Source organism: Podarcis tiliguerta (assembly GCF_965153285.1).
Source record: "Podarcis tiliguerta genome assembly, chromosome: 1".
Taxonomy (NCBI): domain Eukaryota; kingdom Metazoa; phylum Chordata; class Lepidosauria; order Squamata; family Lacertidae; genus Podarcis; species Podarcis tiliguerta.
The window spans coordinates 13,982,587-14,007,311 of NC_139534.1; the positions used below are offsets into that span (position 1 = coordinate 13,982,587).

Below are 24,725 nucleotides of genomic sequence, written 5' to 3' on the forward strand. Positions count from 1 at the left end.
CTGTGTGGCCGATAAAATCTACAGATTTTGTACTTGCTGAGCGGTAGTGAGTTTCTGGCTTCCCTCACTCAATTCTTTTTTCCAAATCCCTCGCCAAATTCCTTATTCTCAGCAACTTTTTATTCTTGTATTGTGCTGCTCTGTTGTTTTCCGTGAAACCGAGGTGAGATGTTCTAGGAATACAAAAGAGGGTTGTTTTCACTAACTGGTTGATGGCTCTTGATCCTTATGTGGAAAACTTTGATGAAGAGAAAAAGCCAGTAGTTTGCCAAGCAAAGAACAAATTACCGTATTTTTTGCTCTATAAGACTCACTTTTTCCCTCCTAAAAAGTAAGGGGAAATGTGTGTGCGTCTTATGGAGCGAATGCAGGCTGCGCAGCTATCCCAGAAGCCAGAACAGCAAGAGGGATTGTTGCTTTCACTGCACAGCGATCCCTCTTGCTGTTCTGGCTTCTGAGATTCAGAATATTTTTTTCTTGTTTTCCTCCTCCAAAAACTAGGTGCGTCTTGTGGTCTGGTGCGTCTTATAGAGCGAAAAATACGGTAATTCAGTGGTACCTTGGTTCTCGAACTTCCGATTGGCTGCAGGAGCTTCCTACACTCAAGCAGAAGCTGTGTCGGATGTTCGGCTTCCGAAAAATGTTCGCAAACCGGAACAGTTATTTCCAGGTTTGCGGCGTTCGAGAACCAAGACACCACTGTACTAGTTTTTGCCAAGGTAGAGTTCTGCAAATTTATGGTTAGATTATTTATAGTTTTCATCCGCTTGCAAGATTTGTAGTAAACAGCATAAATGTGTATGAAACACACTATGAAAGAACAGGCCCTTTGTTTTTGATAGAGCAAAAGATAAGTGTAGGAAAATCCGTTCCAGGTGAATAGGGACTTCAATTTGTAGGCATAAAAACAAATTATCCTTTAGTCTACACTGGCATGATTCAATGCATAGAGGTGCTATCCAATGTGGGTGTGGCCGCTTGCAAAATGGGAGGGAGAAGTAGCAGAAGCCCAATGTTCAAGTAGACACTTGTTCACAGCATCCTGGATCTTACTGGATCCAGGCAGTGACTAACCCAGAAAGAGATCTTGATGTCATGGTTGAGATCTCTGTTAAAATATCAACTCAGTGTGCCATAGCTGTGAACAAGTGAGATTCCAGGGGTCTTGGCACTTACCCAGAGTTTGTGTTTGCTTAGGAAATTGGGCACAGCGGAGACATTTACTGTATTTTTGAACTATGGTTTATTTACATACATAAATACAACCTGAGTCGACAGTGGAGGGGTTTCCAGCATTCTCACATCTCAATATTACTCTTGGCTCCTGTCTTAGGAGCAGCAGGAACTAGTCTTGTTGCCTGTCTCTTTGTTCTAGCCAGCCCACCAGAAGCTCTGTAGGCCTCCCTTCTCCCCTGCTTTTCAAACCTTGCACAGATTTCCTTCAGCCTACGTTCAAGCTGAAACCCTAAACCTTTTCCCTGCCCGCTAACACACACAGCTGGAGGAGGAGCCCATTTGACCTTGTCTGGCCATCTCACCTTTTGATGGTTCATCATCAGCCTTTGTCCCCTGCTTAATAGTCCATTTTAGCAGCTATGCCAAGTTGGCCTGGGTTGTAGGCATAAAGTAAATCCAGGGGTTTTAGTGATTGGCACAGATTAATCATAACACTAAATGAATTTTGGGGATGATCTGGCACCCTGGAATTTGGATGAATACGCATAACATCATGATAGTGGTTGCAGAGAGCTACCTCTCCTTAATAGGGACGCGGGTGGCGCTGTGGGTTAAACCACAGAGCCTAGGGTTTGCCGATCAGAAGGTTGGTGGTTCGAAACCCCGCGACGGGGTGAGCTCCCATTGCTTGGTCCCTGCTCCTGCCAACCTAGCATCTCTCTTCAATCTTTGCACTGTCCTGTAACATCTTTAGTGCTTGAGAGCATATTTTTAGGACCCACAGTAGTTGTGATTGTAATTTATTTCTTTTACAATAATTTCTTTCTTAATGGCTTTATTGTATTTTAAATTACGACCACAGCCTAGGACCTTGTGGGGAAAGGCAGGTAATGAACCTAATAATATCAATAAATGCTGGAACCAGGAAATTTTAATACAGTGGTGCCCCGCAAGACGAAATTCGTTCTACGAGTTTTTTTGTCTTGCAAAGCACCAATGTGTATTGACGGTTTCCCGTAGGAATGCATTGGCAGTTTTAAAAAAAAAGGTGGAAGACATTTCGTCTTGCGAAGCAAGCCCATAGGGAAATCCGTCTTGCGAAGCAACTCAGAAAACGAAAAACTCCTTCGTCTTGCGAGTTTTTCGTCTTCTGAGGCATTCGTCTTGCGGGGCACCACTGTACTGAACACCGGTCTTGGTCTACTATTTCTTACATTTTGCTTTTTATATTTTAAATTAAATATTAACTAGGTGGGCAAAGAGAGGCTAAGGTATCGGAAATAATACATATCTTCCTATATTGCTCTTCGGGATACAATCGCTCTGAAGGAAAGCACTTTGATTTCCTTTCTTTGAAACATCCTTATTAGGCATCTGTAAAACATTTACATTCCTAGTTCTGGATCAAGCTCCTTTTGTGCCTCATGTTACTTACTCCCTTCTTTAGCTAAAATGCTGTATGGGATGGGGGGGTGTATTGGCGCTCTTTTCACTTTTTTGCGTTTATAGTGATAGTATTATATTTCCCCCCTAACAGCAGTTTGTTTTAGAAATTAAAAGATAATGGGAGACCAGCAGGGAGATGAGGACAGTGTGTGGGATTATCTAAATGAAGTGAAATATTCCACATGATGTAATTGGGAAATTCATCACTGGAGGTCGCAGGGCTTGAATTCTTATTCAACAGAGTGGTCTGAAGATCTGTGCAGGAGCTTCATCTCAGTTAAATTTCCCCCAGCCACTTAAAAGAGTGTCTGTTGAATGTCATCTAACTTAGGGAATGAGAAAACTTCAGGTTTGTAGAAGCAACTTTTGTTTTTTTTATTTGAACCCTGAGATCCGCCAAATGGAGGCACGTACAAAAAGATATGTACCTAGAATGCCAAAAAATAATGAGAGCTCAGAAATTTGTTTTGGGCACCAGGGCTTGGGATAACACTCCTTGTTATCCCAAACTGCATTTCAGGGCAGCATAGAATAAGTATTTTGTTGTTGCTATTATTAAACCCTGTGCTGATCTACAAAAAATCCACAGATTTTTGCATATTCTCTCTCTCTCTCTCTCTCTCTCTCTCTCTCTCTCTCTCTCTCTCTCTCTCTCACACACACACACACACACACACACACAGAGAGAGAGATAGGCTAGAATTGAATATATGCTTTCACAATTAATACTAAAGACATTACTTCTGATAAATGAGCCACCATAGCCTCTAGAGGGCCGTGAATATTTGTGTCCCGAGCTTTTTAGACACATCTACTCATGTACTATCTGAAACCAAAGGGGCTCATTGGTTGCCTGATATGAAATATATTGGCATTATTTTCAGCTCTCCTGCCCCACTATCCGCTCTTTCTGCCCTCCCCACTTCTGGTCCTAAGACATTGAATCCAACTGTTCACCTTTCCAGATGTTGCTGGTGGACATAAAAATGCCCTCACCTTTCTTCACCCTGATGTCAAATGCTTCAAATTAGGAATCATTCTGTATGGGAAATTGTCTTGCGCTGGACATCCAAGCTGACGTTTCCTGATTTTCCAAAATTGTCTTGCGCTGGACATCCAAGCTGACGTTTCCTGATTTTCCAAAATCAATTACCATATTTTTCTGTGTATAAGATGCCCCCATGTATAAGACGACTCCTATTTTTTGAGCCCAAAATTAAATAAATATTTTAAACATTCCGTGTATAAGGCGACCCCCAATTTTAAACTTAAAAAATCTGGGGGGAAATATAGTCTTATACATGGAAAAATACAGTAATTTCATTTTATGAATTATGTCTGCTTAAACGTTTTGAAGTAGTTAACAATACCAAAATCAAAACAATAAAAATAATACAATTTCATCGATAAAACTAGCAAAATCCAATGCCGATGCAGACAGGAATAAAAGTCTCCACTTAAAAAGGCTAGTTGAAAAAGGAAAGTATTCCACAGGTGTGGAATAGGCAATAGAGGTGGAATCTCCAGAAGGAAACTTGAGATAGTGCTTTGAATAAAACTGCCATATGTCCGGATTTTCCCAGACATTACCGGGATTTCAAAGGCGGACTTGATGTCTGAAAGGTGGCACTTTGTCCTGGTTCTTAGACAAGTCAATACAAAAATCGTTTGGGGGGGGGGGTTTGGAGTTTTTGTAAAAAAGAAAAGAAAAAGCAGCTCAAAAAAGAAAGCTCAACAACTTTTGGGGTGTCCTGGTTTTTCCTTTCTGAAATATGGCAACCCTAGCTTTGAATATTAACAAAGCAATCCCATGTGTTATCTACTGAAAAGTTAAGCTATACTGAGTTCAGTTTTGTTTGCTCCCAGATAAAGTGTGAGATTGCAGCTTAAACATGTACGTTGGTTAGAAACTACATTTTTATTATTTTTATTTGTCATATTGTTGGTTTGATCCAGGGACTTTCCTGTTTCCTGATCGCAGGCCGGGAATGAGGCTGGGCCAAACCTGGGGAAAGGTGGATGCAGACAAGTGGCTATGGTTGTATTTCCTGCGGTGTCCCATCTTTGAAATTTGTTTTTAACTTTAACTTTAAGATCTCCAAATGTACATTGCATGCACAGAGGACAAACAGTTACCAGGCATTCTCTACATGAGGGAATAAATGGACTGGGAACCCTGGTAGCCTATGCTGTGAAGGGAAAAAATGAAGCACCTGTGACAGTTGAAAGACTATGTATGTTTATTTTTAAAAAGGCGTATGTTTCCACAGGCCCTAAGTGAAGAATCAGACCAGGTGGATATATAGTTGACTCAACTTCCTGCCTATTCAATTACAGATCGCAAAGTCTTTAAGCTCAGGAGCACAAGAGCTTAGGTTCAAAACAATCTCAAGATGACACATGTCTCCAGTTAGACTAAAAAGAATAGCACAAACAACAAAAACAATTGTTTCCTATTGCTTATTTATTTGTAAAGTCTTCTTATTTAAAACTCAACAAACTAATATCTACATATGAAGGAAGCTCCGGCCTACGAAAGCTTATGCCATAACAAAAGCGGTCACTCATTTCCCACAGACTTTGTTGTTTTTCAGGCGCCATGTTGTTGTTTTTCATGGCGCCCGAGAGACCACTGTGGCAAAATGGTTATTGTTCCTGTGAAATATGCTGAAGATTTTATTTGTATTTAATATTGTGGAGGCTCTTGACTTGGTTCAGTTTTCTTTAAAGCTTTTCGGTATGCAGTTTTGAATTGGGTGGAGCCAGAGCGAAGGACCAAGCCATCTTGTGAGGGCCATATTTAAGGCAGGATATAAGTTCTTAACAAACAAATAAACGCTGGTGGCAAACAGGAACAAAACCCTGAAGAATCATGGAAATTGTGTTGAAGCTGCTTTGGAAAGGAGGCCATCATGTGAGCCTGTCAAAATTTTTACACATCACTTGGGAAGACAGGCGAACTAATGCCTGGAAGAAGCAAAGATCACCATTCTTCAACATCAACTTTGTTGGACTGGTCATGTTGTTTTGTGGATGCCTGATCATCGTCTTCCAAAGCAACTACTCCACTCTATATACTTTTGTTAAGAAACCAGAAGCATTTCTGCTTGGTATTGTAGGGAATGAGATAAATAAGAAAGATAAGAAACTATTTTTGTACGCAGTAACAGCAGCGAGAATATTGATAGCCCAGAAATGGAAGCAAGAAGAACTACCAACACTGGAAGAATGGAGAATGAAGATGATGGACTTTGCGGAACTGGATAGAATGACAGGAAGAATTAGAAATCGACGAGATCAGAGATTTACTGAAGAATGGGATTTTTTTTTAGAATATATGCATAATTTAAGTGAAAAACAAATAACGCTTGTAACTTTTAATGAAGCTTTGTAAAAATGAAAGATTAAAATTGGAGTGAAATAAGATTTAATTTACAAATTAGATGAGAATTAAGAAATGTTCGGGAAACTAAGAAGGGAAGGAGTACCAGCCAAGTTGAGGGAAGTCAAAAGTGAGAATGGTTTTAAAAATTGTATGAATTGTATTAATTTGTTTCATTTGTAAACTGAATAAAAATTATATATATAAAAAACCAAAGCAACTACTCCACTCTGAAACTAAAAATGGAAATCGTAATGCCAGTGATCGACAAAAGAGGTTTAAAGACTCTCTCAAGGCAAATCTAAAAAAATGTGTTATAAATGCTGACAACTGGGAAACACTGGCCTGCAAGCACTCCAACTGGAGAACAGCCTTTACCAAAGGTGCCATGGGCTTTGAAGAGACTCGAACTCAGGACGAAAGGGAGAAACGTGTTAAGAGGAAGGCACGCTTGGCAAACCCTCACTGTGATCAACTCCCATCCGCAAACCTATGTTCCCACTGTGGAAGGACGTGTGGATCCAGAATTGGCCTCCACAGTCACTGTTAAGATCTTACTCGGCTATGAGTTATTGCCAAAGAAAAATGCATGGCATTGACTTCTCCATGGGAATGGAAGTTGGAAGACGCTAGTCTGATCTCTGCTTATCACCCAATAACTTCCCAGTTTTTATACCTCCTCCTAACTCCACTTACTGGGGAGTAAGCCCCACTGAATACAGTAGGACTTACTTCTGAGCAGACAAGGTTAGAATTGTGCTGTAAACCTCACTACATTTGGAGCTGGAGTTCTGATGGCTTAACTCCATAAGTCAATGGGATCTTTGGTGTGAAAACTGCTTGTACATAAATCAAGGTACACAAATCATATCCTGGTGTGTAGTAGCTCCATTGCAAACTTTGGAGCGTCTAGTCCGGAGTTAAGAGGAAGTGATGGTCGGCAGAACTACCAAGCACGTTGGCAACCTTAAATGTATCTTGGGAGTTTGCTGTGTTTCATATCCAGCACATTTTATGTTGGGATACTGCCAGGGAGACAAAGTCCATCATGACTCCACGTCGTCTCCGGACGTCCATTGATCTCCCGTAGACACGCAGTATCAGCAATTAGCGACACGAGCTCCAGAAATAGCTTGCCACATTCCAGAACCGATGCACGCTCTATCAGCAGATAATGCACAGTGAAAGATGCACTCAGGAGAGCATTATTTACAAGTTTATTTCTGCGTTGATCAGAACAAAGAAAAACATGACTGCCTGCTTCAGTGTTCCAGCAGAGAGAGAGAGAAACGAAAGCAAAAACACAACATAAACATCCTGTGAAACAGGAAATACGCAGGCCGTGACACAAACATCTTGCTCCCTTTTAAGGTGGAACGGAAATATCCTAACATTTTACACAGTGCTTTTAACCTCCCCTTGAGCTGAAACCAGGAATATAATCAACCTGCCCCTGTGGCAACAGGCTAGGTTTTTTATTTAATTAATCCCCCCCCCCCAAAGAAAAGACCACAATTATTATTTTTTGGCTTGGAATTCTGATTTAATAAAGGGTTCCTGGCACCAGGCTCTGCCTATAAGCTACCAGCTAGGCTGCTTCACCCATATTCTTCAGGGGGTGAATATTTATGGACCCCCCCCCAGGGAAGTACATGAGTGAAATGGGGCATTGGCTTGTTGTATTTAATGAAGAATGACAAAACAGTTCAAGTGGACTTACTTCCAAGTAAGTGTGCACCGGATTACTAACCATTCTTAGTATTAATTCTGCAGATGCAAACCAATAAAATAGGAATTACCCTATTGCAGCCTTTAGATCCACTGACCTGGGATAGCTCAGTCGGTACAGCAAGAGACTCCTCAATGTCAGGGTGGTGCATTCAAACCTGAATGATTCCTGCATTGGGGGTTGAACTAGATGACACTTGTGGTCCCTTCCAACTCTACAATTTACAAATCTTTAGCACCAGATTTAGGGCAGTGTGTGGACCTCCCCCTGCCCCCAAACGGCACCAATCTGAAGGGGTGCAAAATCGAGAAGATCCATAGTTAAGAAGATCCATTTGAGGGTGCCAAATTTTGGGCTTGCTTAGGGTGATATATTACCGAAGATTACCAAAGTTCACCACTGGATTCTGATATCAAGCTCAGATCTCAGAATCGACATGATTAAGACTGAGCTGTAAGCTGCAGTGCCTAAAAATAAAGAAACCCACATTGTTGAGCTTACAGTATATGCAATATATATACAGATGGATGGATGGATGGATAGAGGCAGCGTTTTTTTTCTGGGGGGATACGCAGGGGTACGCACACCCCTAAACATTTTGTGCATCTTTGTACTTTTGTCCATTTACTATATTTATTTTCCCCGGTTTGGACTATAAAATGGTGATTTTCATGAGCCAAAATTGACCCCCAAACAATTTTTTAAAGCCCTATATATAGGCTTTATATATTATATTATATTATATTATATTATAATATTATATTATATTATATTATATTATATTATTCTTTTGCATGTGTGAGATACCTATAGCTGACTGAAGGAGCTTTAGCAGTGGAGATGGAAAATGCAAAGGGCAGACTTCGGGGTTGGGGGGGGGAAGCTGAGAGAGGAACAAAGGATAGAGAACGGGAGCAGCAGGCGGCAGCAGATTTCCGGAAACGAAAGGGAAAGCGGCGAGGCAAGGGTGCAAGCGGCCAGAGGTGCTTTTCGCGGCTCTGGCCTGCAGGGGGTGGCCTTGCGCGCCCCGGTGCGCGCCCGCGGCTCGCCGGGTTTTGTGCACCCAGCACTTCCTGCATCCGAGCAGGCTGGGCTTGCAAGACCAGCAGCCTTTTCTGCTCCTGATCTAACAAGCGGCAACCGGAGCAACAGCAGCCCCGGCTCTCGCGTCTCCCGTTTCTGGACCCCCCCCCGACCCAGCGGATCTGCATGCGCCCGGAGGGAGAGAATGGCAGTGCTCAAGCTCGCCGACCAGGTAGGAGGAGAGGCGAAGGGAGACGAAGCTACAATGGGAGGCTGTGGCGGGGAGGGGATCCGGCTGAGCCCGGCCGCAGCCAAGGAGCAAGCAGCAAGCGGGGGATCGGCTGCCCTCCGTTGCTGTCGAGAGCCGGAGAGGAGAAGTCGCAGGGGAAAAGAGGGGAGGGGGGGTCATGGATCCCCCTCCTTCCATTTAACTGAACGCCAGCCCTGCCCGCCCCCTCTGCGAGCATTTCATTCCTTGCAAGCGCCCTTTTGCATTGTTGTTTTGCATTGTTGTTGTTTTGCAGAGGCCTTTCCCCCTTTTGCAGAAGCGGCATGTTTCTGTCTAATGTAAACCCAGAGAGAGAGAGAGAAGGAGGGCCGGGGGTGGCGGCTCTGGATTATGATTTTCAAAAGGCCCTTTTGCAGAAGCGACATGGTTGGGGTTTGTTTTTTTGCTCCGAAGCAAACACACACACAGTCAAGTTTCTCATTGTCTTGGGGGAAACGAGCAGTTGTCAAAACACTCGGAGGTTTAGTTATTGCGTGGAGGGGAAATCTCACGACATCCGTGCGTTTGTGGCTTGTGGCTTTTGTTGCCCTTCTTTTCGGAGGAGGAGAGATGGCTGTTTGGAATCGCATCGCCCAGCCATCGAGGCCTTTTGTCCTGCTTTGCGGCGCGGGGGCATTTGTTGCCCCCCCCTGGACGTGAGATTCCGCCACATTTTCCTCCTGGTCCCTCTTCCTCCTCCTCCTGCTCCACGATTTACCTGCGCAGGGAGGTGGCGGTGCGGATGTCAGGGTTTAAACGCGCGACAAGGGGAGAGAGAGACTGATGCTGTCAGTTGCAGCGCCCCGTCAAGCCAGCCTTTGGCATGACTGGCTTCGCCCGAGGTCTCTAATCCTCCCTCATTGTTCCCCCCTTTTTAAAACGTGACACTTTACAGCTGGCTGCATTCAGGGCTGTTAATTGGCTGCTCAATCAGGGCCAGTCCCCAGTCGCTGGAGAAGCTCAAATATTTATGCAGCCTTTTATCAGCGAGAACTCCAAAGGGGAGCCTCTAATAGGCTGTTTGTTTAACCAATCCAGGGAACTGTTGGATCCATTTAATCCCCAAGTTTGGGACTACTGGGTTTTAGTGGCGTTGGAAAAACCCTCCCCTTCACTTAAAAACAAAGGGGGATAAAACTGTATTCATATTTGTGTTTTTAGAGGGTGCTTGATGCTTTCCGACTCGTAGAAAAGTGTTATCACAACATGATCAACAGCCTTGCTCCTTTATTTCCCTGTAAAAAGAAGAATGAAAAATTGAGCAGCAGGATTTGGTGTGGGATACCTACAGTAGCTCCTGCCAACCTAGCAGTTCGAAAGCACGTCAAAGTGCAAGTAGATAAATAGGTACCGCTCTGGCGGGAAGGTAAACGGCATTTCCGTGCGCTGCTCTGGTTCGCCAGAAGCGGCTTAGTCATGCTGGCCACATGACCCGGAAGCTGTACGCCGGCTCCCTTGGCCAATAAAGCGAGATGAGCGCCACAACCCCAGAGTCGGTCACGACTGGACCTAGTGGTCAGGGGTTCCTTTACCTTTACCTTTTACCTACAGTAGCATGAAGGCCTATTAAATTGCTTATCACAATGTATAAGCAGTGAGTTAGTCAGAGATAGGTGCTCCTTATTAAATTAGTCAGAGATAGGTCTCCTTATTAAATTGACGCGCTACATTATGGAATGGGGAACTTCATCTGCTTTCGCTGTATGTTCCACAATGCAGATATGTCTACTTTTAATTATTACGCTGGCACCTTGCGGTCAGATTCCTCTTGAGAGTATTGTGTGCCACTTTACAATTATTTCTAAGATTGCAAATTACCCTTTTAAATTTGCAGAGTAGGATGAATGCTGTAATTTGATACGAAAACCGCATTATAAGTGTTCCTGGTGTCTTTTAAAGTTCTGTTGTTGACTGTGCAAACAATATTTGTTTTTGTAGCTATTTTTGGATGTGAATAGCACTTCAGAAGGCATATGTATTTTATTGCTTACTCCTTCGCTGCATATCTTGACTGAACCGGCACTTCCATAGCTCACTTTTTTTCTTACCGAGGCTTCAATTCTCTGTTGACCTACCCATTGAATTGAATGGGTCTTGCTTCTGAGTAGGCGTGTGTGGGATTCCGCTGCAAATCTCTTACCATTAATAGCACAAAGCATTAAAATGGGAGATTGTGGCTCTTATATATATAGTGGCCTCATTTATCTACTGACTGTACCAACTGTTGCAAGCTTGCCTGGTTTAATCTGCTAATTTTGGTTTAACTTGGTCTGTTTATAATCGGTAGCATGGATATCAGCCGAAATCCCCCACTCCTTCTTAAACGGATTATCAAGTTCTTCTTAGTTAAGACCACTGTGATGCACCTTTCTCAATTTCGTGCTTTTTAAAAATATATTGCCTGCTGAAATCCGTTGTTTTGCTGCTTCTGCCATGCGTGGAAAGTTTGGAATGGAAAGTGTCCTTTCGATCTCATAAAATAAAGGCAGATATTGAAAGTAGACTGCGTTGTCTTCTAATAGCCAGATGTGCGTTTGTAATTGTGCAGTAAGCAATGTTTATAGCGCTCTCTGTGGCACATGCCCCTTGATGCTGCCTTGTCTTCATATTTGACTCTTCTCACTAATGGCAAAATTGTTTCACACCAAGAGACTTTCTGTGTGCGCTGCAGGGTAGCACAGAGCCTCATAAATCAGAAGAGCCAGGTAGGCTCTGCAAATTGAACATCCCGGCTGCAAGTTAATATTGGAGGTGTCTGTGCTCCGGCTGATAAAGTGCGGCGTTTCAGCAGCGCTTAAAGTCTTAGCCTGAAATCATGTCTTCAGTGCAGTCCTCTGGGGAATTATGGCTCTAAAGGTTTTAAACCTTTACTAAACCTGGGGGGGGGGGGGGCGCAGAAGAGAGGAAATGAAATTTGCTTCTGACACACTTCGTGATAGAAAGAAACTGGCTTTGCTTTTGCTTTAAGAGGCCTATGTTGTAGGGCAAACCCTCTGCCCCTTCTCCTGTCAGCCGACTGGTAGCTTCCTGCTTGGATTATCATTTCCCCACCTTTTTACCTTGTTGGAAATGGAAGCTATGAAGACAGCCAGGAGGCCCGTCGTGTGGTCCACACCATGCATTTAAAACCCTCTCGTACCATTTTGACAGTCCTGGCTTCCCCCAAAGGATCCTGGAAGTTTGCTAAAGAATATTGTAGTTTGTGAAAGCTTGTTAGGAGAATCTTCATATAGTTACAGTTTCCTAATAGTAATAATAATAATAATAATAATTTATACCCTGCCCATCTGGCTGGGTTTCCCCAGCCACTCTGGGCGGCTTCCAACAGAACACTAAAATACAATAACCTATCAAACATTAAAAGCTTCCCTAAACAGGGCTGCCTTCAGATGTCTTCTAAAAGTTTGGTAGTTATTTTTCTCTTTGACATCTGGTGGGAGGGCGTTCCACAGGGCGGGTGCCACTACCGAGAAGGCCCTCTGCCTGGTTCCCTGTAACTTGGCTTCTCGTAGCGAGGGAGGCCCTCAGCGCTGGACCTCAGGCAGAACGATGGGGGTGGAGATGCTCCTTCAGGTATGCTGGACTGAGGCCATTTAGGGCTTTCAAGGTCAGCACCAACACTTTGAATTGTGCTCGGAAACGTACTGGGAGCCAGCGTAGGTCTTTCAAGACCGGTGTTATATGGTCTTGGTGGCCGCTGCCAGTCACCAGTCTAGCTGCCGCATAACTACAGTTCCCAGAACAGTGAGGAAATGCAGGTGCTCTCGTTGAGAGCCCCTGTAGCTCTATCTCCATTAAGACTGCACCACAACAGAAATTAATTATTGGCCATTATCGACACTGGGCTTGTCCGCATTGGATTTTACAGTGTTTTTGCAGCTGTTTGTGTTCCTGTTCAAATTTGTGCAGCCCACATGATGTTACCTTCAATATCAATCTTTATGCTATCCCTGTGTAAATTTGGGTCTACCTGATAATGGGAATAATATGATAATTTGGGGAAAATTGGGTTGCAATCCGCTCCCTAAAGAGTGTCTCCATCGTTCAGCCCAGGCACTGAGCTCCAGCTCCAAGGGCCTTCTGGCGGTTCGTAGGGAACTGGGCAGAGGGCCTTATTGGTAGTGGCACCCTCCCTGTGGAACGCTCTTCCATCAGATGTCAAGGAAATGGACAACTTCAGATGTCTTCTAAAAGCCAGATAGTTGTTCATTCTGCAGTGCTTCCATTTCTTTTCCAGCTGTGCTTTTAACTGTTTCCTGTGTGCTCCTGAACCTGAATAATATTTTTCTTTTGATTCCTCAGTTTTGCACAAAGGCACAAAGCTGCACAGGCAAACCATTTTTTTTAAAAAAAGTCTACACCAGATTTATTGCGCAGCAATCTGAAAAGTGTGCGCTGAGAATTTACAATTGCTGTCATTTCTTTTCCAGCGTGCCAGCAAGCGTGTGCCAAGAATATAACGATAGATAGATAGATAGATAGATAGATATTCATTTGATCCTTCATATTTGCCCCAAAGCAGAAAACTGCAGAAGCAGATTAACCGTTTCCTGACTGTGTACTTATGCACACTTCCTGTGCAGGGAAATTGTTTAAAAAGCAAGATGTACAAACAGATACTTGTGTGCATGCCCCGTCAGTACTTCATCAGCATAATTAGACACATAATAGACACATACAAATTTTGATATAGAATTGGCATGGGGGAAATCCGTTTGCATATCAGTGCTGCAGGAAATCTGCAAAATAAGAAAACAAGTGCAGTCACACCTCATGTTGCGTCCTCTTTAGGTTACGTGTTTTCGTGTTGCATCCCACGGCAACCTGGAAGTACTGGAATGGGTTACTTCCAGGTTTTGCCGCTCACACATGTGCAGAAGCGCTAAATCTCGCAGCGCGCAGATGTGGTGCTTCGGCTTGCATCAGTTCCGTGTTACGGGATCCGTTCCGGAGTCCCATCCATAACACGAGGTTCCACTGTAACAGAAGCAATTCCAGAATTAGCCCTATTAGGACAACAACGCACATTTACACAACGAGGAACTGATTAAGTCATGTACTCTCAGAAGCTAGAAGCATCATAACTAGACACTGGAAAAACCTATCAGGAGTGAACATACACCACTGGTACAAAAATGTATGGGAAATCACCCTATTAGAAAAGTTAACCAACAAACTTGAACTGGCACGGGGACAAGTAAAGGAGGTCTGCTCCCCCCCCCCCCCGGTGTGGCTTCCCTTTATCACATATACAGCTCAACAGCATACAAATTGATACGGCTAATGTGACACAACAATGCCGCCCCCAATACAAACAAGCCACACGGCAACCAACCGAATGCAACCAACCAAGTTCTAGCAATGCCAACAAAAATAAATAAATGTACATAAAGGACCTGTCCATGTGACTTTGACAGAAAGCTCATTATCCTCCCCCCCCACCTCTCTTTCCCTCCCCACCACATAATGCATATGAGAGGGTGGGAGAGTGACGTGTGTGTACATCACCCCCAAAACCCCCAAAGAAGACATATTTTCCTTCTCAAAACAGTCCATTTTCTTCATAGGCAAATGAAAAGGGATTTCAAGGAAGAATCGGCTAAAATTCATACTGTGAATCGACCAAGATTTCTGTAATTGGCAGGCAGTCTGTGTTTCCACTGAGCTAACATCACATTGTGCAATAGAAAAGACCTACCTAGAGTTATTAGTCTGTGATGGCTTATTATTTGCATGTGTGAGACATGAATGCATGCCACATTCAACAAGCGGTGAACATATACGTGTGAACCGGCCCCTGGGGGCTCCTAGCTACTGTGAGTGGTAGTCAGCATCTTTTAATCTTGCTGAAGTTATTGCTTTCATCAGGTGCTTTTTTTGGGCCACAGGCATCTGGTCTTTGATTGCTCAGCGTTTGTTTCAGCACAGCTGAGTCAAGTGCCAGGTTGAAGGCTGCAGCCCAGGCCCCACTGAACTCAATAGTGAGAAACGCAGGATTGTGCTGCACGGCTCCTTTAGAAGCCGTGGGCCCAATCTTAGAACCCACTTCTGCTTGTTGCTGAGGGTGAAGGACAAGCGGTTTCTGCAAACATCCTGCTTGTGGGCTGTTGCACGGAGGTTGACGCAAACCCTCTTGTGACTAATCGCTGGTTACAGCAATGTGTGTTTCCAGGCAAAACAAGACACTTCACCCTCTCTGCTCCACAAGCGAACAGTCTGAATTTTATCTAAGGCACGTGGCTTGAGGAGCAATTGTGTGCAGGTTTTTGTTGTTGTTTAGTCGTGTCCGACTCTTCGTGACCCCCTGGACCAGAGCGCGCCAGGCACTCCTGTCTTCCACTGCCTCCCGCAGTTTGGTCAAACTCATGCTGGTAGCTTCGAGAACACTATCCAACCATCTCGTCCTCTGTCGTCCCCGTCTCCCTGTGCCCTCCATCTTTCCCAATATCAGGGTCTTTTCCAGGGAGTCTTCTCTTCTCATGAGGTGGCCAAAGTATTGGAGCCTCAGCTTCAGGATCTGTCCTTCCAGTGAGCACTCAGGGCTGATTTCCTTAAGGATGGATACGTTTGATCTTCTTGCAGTCCATGGGACTCTCAAGAGTCTCCTCCAGCACCATAATTCAAAAGCATCAATTCTTCGGTGATCGGCCTTCTTTATGGTCCAGCTCTCACTTCCATACATCACTACTGGGAAAACCATAGCTTTCACTATATGGACCTTTGTCGGCAAGGTGATGGCTCTGCTTTTTGAGATGCTGTCTAAGTTCGTCATTGTTTTCCTCCCAAGAAGCAGGCGTCTTAATTTCGTCACTGCTGTCACCATCGTGTGCAGGTTTACTGAGAAGTAAATGGTGGTGTTTTCTATTTCCCAAGTAGGTTGATTGCACCCATAAGTGGTGTTTGCTAGTGTTTCTTCTTCCTTTCCTTTGAAGAGGCCGTTCAATTCTTGTCCAACCGCCCCCTGGACAATATGTGGTGAACCTAAAGTGCAGGAAAAATTTCAGACAGCAGTAAAGCACGTGGCTGCTGCGTGTTGCAATAATCGATGCAATTCAGTTCAGCATTTTCACAGGAGCAGCTTTTACTCCAGCTCTGTCCTAACAATGCATTGGGGTTTTTTTTTGGGGGGGGGGGTATCTTGACAGGATTTGAGGTGTATAAATTAAAGAAGCTTGCAGCAGGGCTCATTTCTGTTAGTGCTGTATGCTTACTCACTCAGGTTTTGAAAAAACGGCCATGTTCCATGTTCAGAAGGTTCCACTTCTGCTTCCTCATCCACAAGACAGTTGCACAAGTGAAATCGAGCCACCTCGTGAAGTCCCCTTCTGCATGCAAAGGCACAAGCTACGTGCACAGGACAACCAGTTCTGCACACAGGGTGTGCAAGCGTATGCACTCTCAGGTAGAACTGTGCACGTGATACTTTTCTGTCCCCCGCCAACCCTTTCATTCCCAGTCTGAATACTAATTTAGAAAGCAATGAGCAGTCCTTGCTCTGTGTCATGGTTTTTGAACTGTGCTCTGCAGCTGCCCCTTTAACTGCAGTTTGAGTGGCATCAATTAGCAAGGTGATAGTGCCAATGAAAGTGTCACCTGCTGCTTTCTGCATATCAGACCCCTGCTAATGGCTCAGGAAAGGCTATAAGCCCAGGGTAGTCCTTTTTCTTCTTCTTCTGGTCAGCTGGCAAACTTACTCTGTGGATCAGACATAAAAATACAGTGGTACCTCAGGTTACATACGCTTCAGGTTACAGACTCCGCTAACCCAGAAACATTACCTCAGGTTAAGAACTTTGCTTCAGGATGAGAACAGAAATTGTGCTCCGGTGGCGCGGCAGCAGCAGGAGGCCCCATTAGCTAAAGTGGTGCTTCAGGTTAAGAACAGTTTCAGGTTAAGCACGGACCTCCAGAACGAATTAAGTACTTAACCTGAGGTACCACTGTAGCTGAATCTTCTGTTAGGATATTTCCGTTCCACCTTAAAAGGGAGCAGGATGTTTGTGTCATAGCCTGCGCATTTCCTGTTTCACAGGATGTTTCTGTTGTGTCTTTGTTTTTGTTTCTCTCTCTCTGCCGGAGACTCTGAAGCAGGCAGTCATGTTTTTCTTTGTTCTGATCAACGCTGAATAAACTTCTAAATAATGCTCTCCTGGTTGCATCTTTCGCTGTGTGCATTATCTGCTGATAGAGCGTGCATCAGTTCTGGAATGTGGCAAGCTATTTCTAGAGCTTGTGTCACTAATTGCTGATACTGCGTGTCTACGGGAGATCAATGGATGTCCGGAGACGACGTGGAGTCGAGATGGACTTTGTCTCCCTGGCAGTATCCCAACATCTTCTGCTTCAGAAACCAAAACTTCTGCACGCACGCACCCCCCCCCCCACACACACCGTGGGGCCGACAGTGCTCCTAATCCTGAAACACTGTCCAGGAGTTGTCCAAAGTGACTTGGTACTCTTGGGCTTGGAGATGCCTTCTGGCCAAAGGGGTATGGAATTGCTAGACAGAAGCTGCTGCCCGGGTACAGACTAGAAGCCATGTTTCCCTGATGGCCCACATGACACAGTCCGGCCCTACCATTGGGAGTGAGGAGCAGTGGCAAAAAGTTAGTAGAGCAGGACTTGACCTGCACTCCTTAAGCCAGGCACAGTGGAAGGCGCCAAATGATGGTGTGGAATATACAGCCGGTCCGATTGGCTTCTGTACATGAAAGGAGATGCTTGTCCTGAACCTTGCAGAGCAGAATGTCTTGGACCAGTCTTGGGAAAAAACGTACCCTTCTTTCTCCCTCGTTTTAACATGCACTTTGCTGCTGTCACGGAACTGCTTGTGCAAATAATAATAATATTAATAATAATTAATAAAATAACCATGCAACCTTATCACGAACGCAACTTTTATTTGTCTTCGTTACTTTTTCGGACCTCAGTCGATTCTAGTTTCAGGTTTCCCTGCAGTTTGGCGACCTTAATAACTAAGAAGGCTTCCGTCACCATCTTTGCTACTTGTGCCCAGTATGATTTGTGCCCACGCTCTGAATTAAAGGAGATTAAGCTGTCATTGTGTGGAAGCAATGGCTATTCCAAAAGGAATTGAACCAGGAGATATGCCTCTTCCAGGATGCAACCGCATGAACCCTCCACAAACAGTTATAATTGGACAAATGGAAGGGGGGAGAAGTGATCTATACAAATCTGTTACGCTGCGTACTTAAGTCTCCCTGGGTGTGTATGTCATGAGGTTTCACTGGCCCTTGAAATATGAGTGGCATCCAGCAAAACCGCATGCTTCTCAAGGTGTGGTATTTCATCTCCGCATGACATGTGGCTTTCAACCTTCTTCTGCTCAACTACAAAATAGGGACATGGTTGTCATGGTGACACAGGAGCCCTGTCCTGCCTGAAAGCTCATCGCTGCCCAGCGGTGATCTAAGGGCCGTGGTTGACCTTAGGATTTGTGGATGTTGGATAGGACCGGGCAGAAAGGTAAAGCTTGCCTATTTCTGCTTTGTCCAAGGTTCATTCTTCTGGAAGAATGCAGTACATCCTGACCTTTTGAAAATCAAACCATGGGGATTTCAGGGTGGGGGAGAATGTTCTACTTCTCCTTTCAGCTGTATCAGTCTGGGTCAACGGTAGACCTTGCCAGTAGTGGTGTAGAGTAGTGGTGTAGTGCCAGTAGTGGTGTGAGCCAGTGTGGTGTAGTGGTTAAGAGCAGTGGACTTGTAATCTGGTGAACTGGGTTCACATCCCCGCTCCTCCACATGCAGCTGCTGGGTGACCTTGGGCTAGTCACACTTCTCTGAAGTCTCTCAGCCCCACTCACCTCACAGAGTGTTTGTTGTGGGGGAGGAAGGGAAAGGAGAATGTTAGCCGCTTTGAGACCCCTTCGGGCAGTGGCGTAGCGTGGGGGGTGCAGGGGGGGCTGGCCGCACCGGGCGCAACATCTAAGGGGTAGGGTTAGGGGGCGCAAATCCACGGGTTAGGGGGCGCAAATCCATGGGTTAGGGGGTGCAAATTACTTGCCTTGCCCCGGGTGCTGACAACCCATGCTATGCCACTGCCTTCGGGTAGTGATAAAGCGGGATATCAAATCCAAACTCTTCTTCTCTAGGCTCTGGGGGCGTCTGTAAGTCAGGGGCAGCCCGCTACAGCTCCCAAAATCCCTGACCGTTGGTGGCACCTGGTGGCAGTGATGGCCACCGGTAGCTTTGAAAGAGAATTAGGCAAATTCATGGAGGATAAAGCTATTGTCAGGGAACTCCCATCAGCTCAGAGGTGAGAGGTGGAAGGGCAGTTGCGTTACAGGGAGCCCCTGAAGATCTTGCGAAGCAACACTTTCTCCGGCGAGGAGGGGAGCCCCACCTCCAGTGGGGAAGGGATGAAGGAATCAGAAGATGTTAGAGAGAGCCGCAACACTGAGCCTCAGCAAAGCGGAGGGGAGGCAAGTCCCCCTTTGCCAACGCCCTCTCTGCACAGAGAGGGGAGGAGAAGGATGGGGGATCAAAAGACTGTTACGCTTGGGAAGGTTTGAGGACCGCCCACTCCCAGATTCTGCTAGCGACTGAGCAGACATGGACTTGAGACGCTCTGCACTGTAAATGGTTTTGTACGGATAATAAAGCTTGGAAAAGACAGGTGGGAGTCTTGCCTGTTCGCTCTCGAGCAACCACGCCGGCACATAACTATAGCTATCACTAGCTGCTAACCCCGATAGTTATGTCCCACTGTTGGAGGAAGTATGATTAGAATACTAGTCTCTGGAAACCACAGGAGGGGAGAGTGGCGTTTGGGTCCTGTTGTGGTTGGCCATAAAAAGTTCCAGGGTTAGGAACTCAGATATAAAACCTAAGCGCCAGATGGCTCCTTAAACCAAGGTTACAATTGCTAAAATGGAATGTCTACTTACCACTTTGGGGCAAAACTGCTCCCAAGTCTTATTTTTCAAAGGATGGACTGACTGTGGTTGATTATCAGTTAAACATCTGGCTAGTTCAGAGGTCCTCCTTGAGCTCGGTCAAGAGCTTTGAGAACTTAGAGAAAAAAAGTCTCTTGATCCAGGAACAGTTCACATATACATTGACCTACCCCCGACCTCTTTTTCTTGATGGCGACTGCTCCTTCTCAGGCTGCACAGAAAAAGCATTTTGGTTTCAGAAATACATTCTGATTGTGGAGATAAAATATAACTGATAGAATTCTACAGTGTGGGAGTACAGCATGTGAGAAGTCCAGATCCAATGATCCTCAGACGGTGGAGATATCAGGCACTATCTTGGTGCCCAGGAATCTTCACTTTGTCACAAATGGTTGGTAGGGTAAAGGTACCCCTGCCCGTACGGGCCAGTCTTGACAGACTCTGGGGTTGTGCGCCCATCTCACTCAAGAGGCCAGGGGCCAGCGCTGTCCGGAGACACTTCCGGGTCACTTGGCCAGCGTGACAAAGCCGCATCTGGCGAGCCAGCGCAGCACACGGAAACGCCGTTTACCTTCCCGCTAGTAAGCGGTCCCTATTTATCTACTTGCACCCAGGGGTGCTTTCGAACTGCTAGGTTGGCAGGTGCTGGGACCGAACGACGGGAGCGCACCCCGCCGGGCGGATTCGAAACGCCGACCTTTCGATCGGCAAGTCCTAGGCACTGAGGTTTTACCCACAGCGCCACCCGCGTCCCCAAATGGTTGGTAGCCAGGTGCAAAATGCCAGGTTCGTCGTTTTTTGGGTGGGTCCAAGGGCCTCATTCCGTATGGAAGTGAGAGCTGGACCATAAAAAAGGCTGATTGCCGAAGAATTGATGCTTTTGAATTCTGCTGCTGGAGGAGACTCTTGAGAGTCCCATGGACTGCAAGAAGATCAAACCTCTCCATTCTGAAGGAAATCAGCCCTGAGTGCTCACTGGAAGGACAGATCCTGAAGCTGAGGCTGCAGTATTTGGCTACCTCATGAGAAGAGAAGACTCCCTGGAAAAGACCCTGATGTTGGGAAAGATGGAAGGCACAAGGAGAAGGGGAAGACAGAGGACGAGATGGTTGGACAGTGTTCTCGAAGATGCAAACATGAGTTTGACCAAACTGGGGGAGGCAGTGAAAGACAGGAGGGCCTGGCGTGCTCTGGTCCATGGGGTCACGAAGAGTCGGACATGACTAAACGACTAAACAACAACAACAAGGGCCTCATTCACTCTCAGCTAATCCTCGAAGAATCACGTGTCAGCTGTGTGTGTGGCCAAAACTCTAGCTTTTTGACTTTCTTTCTTTTTGCTGTCCCCAAAGTCAGTAAAGGCCTATGGGTCCCGAGAAATTTGCTTTGGGGTAGGGACTGAATGAGCCCCACCCCCCAAACTTTGATTCACCAGCTTAGGTTTTAGAATGAAACACGCACATGTCGCGGGAGGCGACATCTCAAAGAGAGATGGGAGAAGCAATCTTTTGACATAGTTCTTCCATCTGCAGTTTTAATAAGTCCTTGCATCATCATCATCATCACCATCATCATCATTATATTATGAAAAAAGCTTTTTAAAAAATCTGTTGCCTAATTAATTGGGGTTATCTTTTGAGTCAATCCGAATGTTCCTAATGAACTAATCAACTCCATTAATTGGCCAGGATGGTTTTTTTCCTCCAAAGTCATTTGATGTGAAATGTTGTGAAAGCTGACCCAAATCTCATGCCTTGGTAAATTGAGTTCATTTACAGGTCTTGCAACAGAAGTCAGCACTGTGCCATTTGTCATCCTCAATTATATAAAGCTCTAAGAATTTCCTCCCTCCCCACCCAAAAAACACACACCATTTTTTACTTCCTCAAAAAGATAATTTGGTATGCAAGTGTAAAAGAGGAAGTCGAGGTTCTGCAAAAACATTTTGTCAAAGTGAGTTTTTCTGAACACCCCAAGTCTTGTGATGCCTTAAAGATGAGCAAGTACATGACAACACTGTATTTCACAGGCCATTTCATCAAAAGCAGCCATTGTGAGGTGGTTATGAATAGCGTGAAGCTATTTAGAAATCACTAATAGCTTGCACAGTAAGGATCTCACTTACCTTGAGTTTGTGTCTGTAGCCATGAAGACCTGGTTTAATGCTCTGAACCCTCCCCATTGTTCACTGATGCTTTTATGCACTTACAGATTTTTTTAATTTCCCTTCTGCAGAACGACGGCTGACTTGATAGCTTGCGTATTTCTCAGCTGGACGAAACCAAATGAAACAGCAGAAGTCGAAAGATCCTTGTTGACTCTGGTTTTATGGCAGACTGGGGAAGCAGTAGCCCTACCTTACCCTCGTTGGACCTAGGCCTGTTGTCAGACATGGTGGGAGTTGATGGGTGTAGATCAGTATCTGGTGGGTGCTGGGCTGGGTTGGAGAAGATTGGCTGGTATCACCAGTTCAGGTAGTGTTGTCATTTGCTGAGAACGGATGCTTAGAGACAGCGGTGTGGTGCTCCTCTAGTAAACCCTAGCAGTGGTGCATTTCCACTGAGATGAAAGTGCAAGCTATTGTTCTGTGCAGCCGATAATATCCTCTGTATCTCTGTCCTGATTGAAGTGCTGGGGTTTACATACGGCTCCTGGACCTTTTGCAGAGACCACCCAGAGCCAGCGGTGAAATCGGAATCCCTCTCTGATTCTTTTACACCGTATATTAAAACCTGCTGACCTGAAAGAGGGATGTGGGGGGGGCCTCCTGGGGGTCTTCGTTCTAACAAAGGAAAGCCAGAAATAAAATACAATAGGAAGAACTATGCCACGCGTGTGTCAAGGAACAGGTTTGAAACAGCGCGCACTGATGTGAAAAAAGGCTGTAATTCGGGCAACGTATTTGCAGCACAGCACACACCGCCAGCGAATGGATTCTACCCCACCCCCTTACAATTTGTAAAGACAATATTAGCCATACACTCAGCACACAAGTTTCGGCTGCCTGACATCTGCTTGCAGTAATCTGCTTTCAATATGTGGTAGGCATAGTTTAGATTTCAAGCCGCAAATGTAGCACAGAGAAGTTTTCGGGTGTAGAGACACACACACTGTCTGGCCATGTGTTCTCATTCTTAGGAGGGGAGACTCTATACATAATTATCTGTGTAGATGTGTACTCTGCCTGAGCTGCAGGGCAGTGGTAGAGTTGTCAGCTTTGCATGCAGAAGGTTGCAGGTTCAATCCCTGGTTTCCTGATAATCATCATCATCATCATCTATTTAAACTCTGCCCATCTGGGTTTCCCTAGCCACTCTGGGCAGCTTCCAGCAAAATATTAAAATACAATAATTCATCAAATATTAAAAGCGTCCCTAAACAGGACTGCCTTCAGATGTCTTCTAAAAGTCAGTTGTTTATTTCCTTGACATAAGATGGGAGGGTGTCCCACAGGGCGGGCGCCACCACCGAGAAGGTCCTCTGCCTGGTTCCCTGTAACCTCACTTCTCGCAGTGAGGGAACCACCAGAAGGCCCTCAGAGCTGGACCTCAGTGTCTGGGCAGAAGGATGGGGGTGGAGATGCTCCTTCAGGTATACTGGGCCGAGGCCGTTTAGGGCTTTAAAGGTCAGCACCAATTGAATTGTGCCTGGAAACATACTGGGAGCCAATGTAGGTCTTTCAAGACCGGTGTTATGTGGTCTTGGCGGCCACTCCCAGTCACTAGTAGGTAGGGCTGCAAGAGTCTTTTGTGAATGAAATTCTGGAGAGCCACAAGGCAGCTTCCTAGGCTTTTTGTTGTTGAACTCTGTGGACTTTGAGAAATGCAGCTTCGGTTAAAACAGGGTGCAGTGTCCAGCCAGATGTTGGGCTACAACTCCCTGGTCCACCTCTGACCATTGGCCATGCACCCTGGTTACCGTAATAGGATGGCATGGCATCACCACAGACTGCAGTGCGGCTTATGGCAGTAAGTCGCCGGACAGCCTGGAACAATTTTGCACATCAAATCAAGTACTCAGCTCTTTCATCAGTGACTAAGTGGTAGATCTTCTCTTGAATACCTTGGAGAATTTCCACGACTCTCAATATATGGCCAAAAGGCTTTTGAAGTTTGGGCCTCATTACTCTGCGATCTCCATAAAGCGAACACAATAATTGTCCATATGCTAAAATGTGTGTTTGCTGGCTTGTTTTCCTGTCTGAGGAGTGTTGGCTTTCTAAGTTAACTTCCTATAAAAACCCCAAACAAAGAGTAAGTCATTCCTCTAAGGTTGTTCTAACTGCTCCAGCATAACTAGGTGACCTAGTTATGATTCCAGGAATCAACAGCCTTCCAATATACCGTATTTTTCGCCCTATAGGACGCACTGTCCCATAAGGCGCACCTAGTTTTTTGGGGGGGGGAATAAAGGGGGAAAAATTATTTTCCCCCCCCAGGCCTGAGCTTCCCCCGACCCCAGCCCCCAAACAGGCAGCTCTCTGCAAGCTGTGGGAGCCCAGCGCTGGCTCCCGCTGCTTGCTGAGAGGTCCGCGAAGCCTGGACGCGCTGAGCTCAGCGCGCGCAGGCTTCAGCAGGCAGGCAACTCCGCAAGCAGCGGGAGCCCAGCGCTGGGCTCCTGCCGCTTGCGGAGAGGTGCGCGAAGCCTGCATTCGCCCCATAGGACGCACACACATTTCCCCTTCATTTTTGGAGGGGGAAAAGTGCGTCCTATAGGGCGAAAAATACGGTCATCAAGGAGGCACATTCTTAAATTAAAGGAGATGAGCTGCTGTTACCTGAAT

The 24,725-nt window shown here is 45.5% G+C and overlaps 1 protein-coding gene across 7 annotated transcripts in view; it reads left to right on the forward strand.

The window, feature by feature from the left end:
* The first annotated feature begins 8,696 nt into the window (after positions 1-8,696).
* Positions 8,697-24,725, forward strand: part of ANKRD44 (ankyrin repeat domain 44) — a 158,686-nt gene continuing 142,657 nt past the window's right edge. For 6 of the 7 annotated variants that reach the window (XM_083406979.1, XM_083406984.1, XM_083406976.1 and 3 more), the window contains exon 1: positions 8,749-8,988. In XM_083406979.1, the coding sequence (XP_083263105.1) occupies positions 8,962-8,988 (27 nt within the window). In that variant the 5' untranslated portion in view covers positions 8,749-8,961. Of the gene's footprint in view, positions 8,989-24,725 lie in introns of all 7 variants that reach the window. The other variant, XM_083406986.1, reaches the window with a different exon arrangement.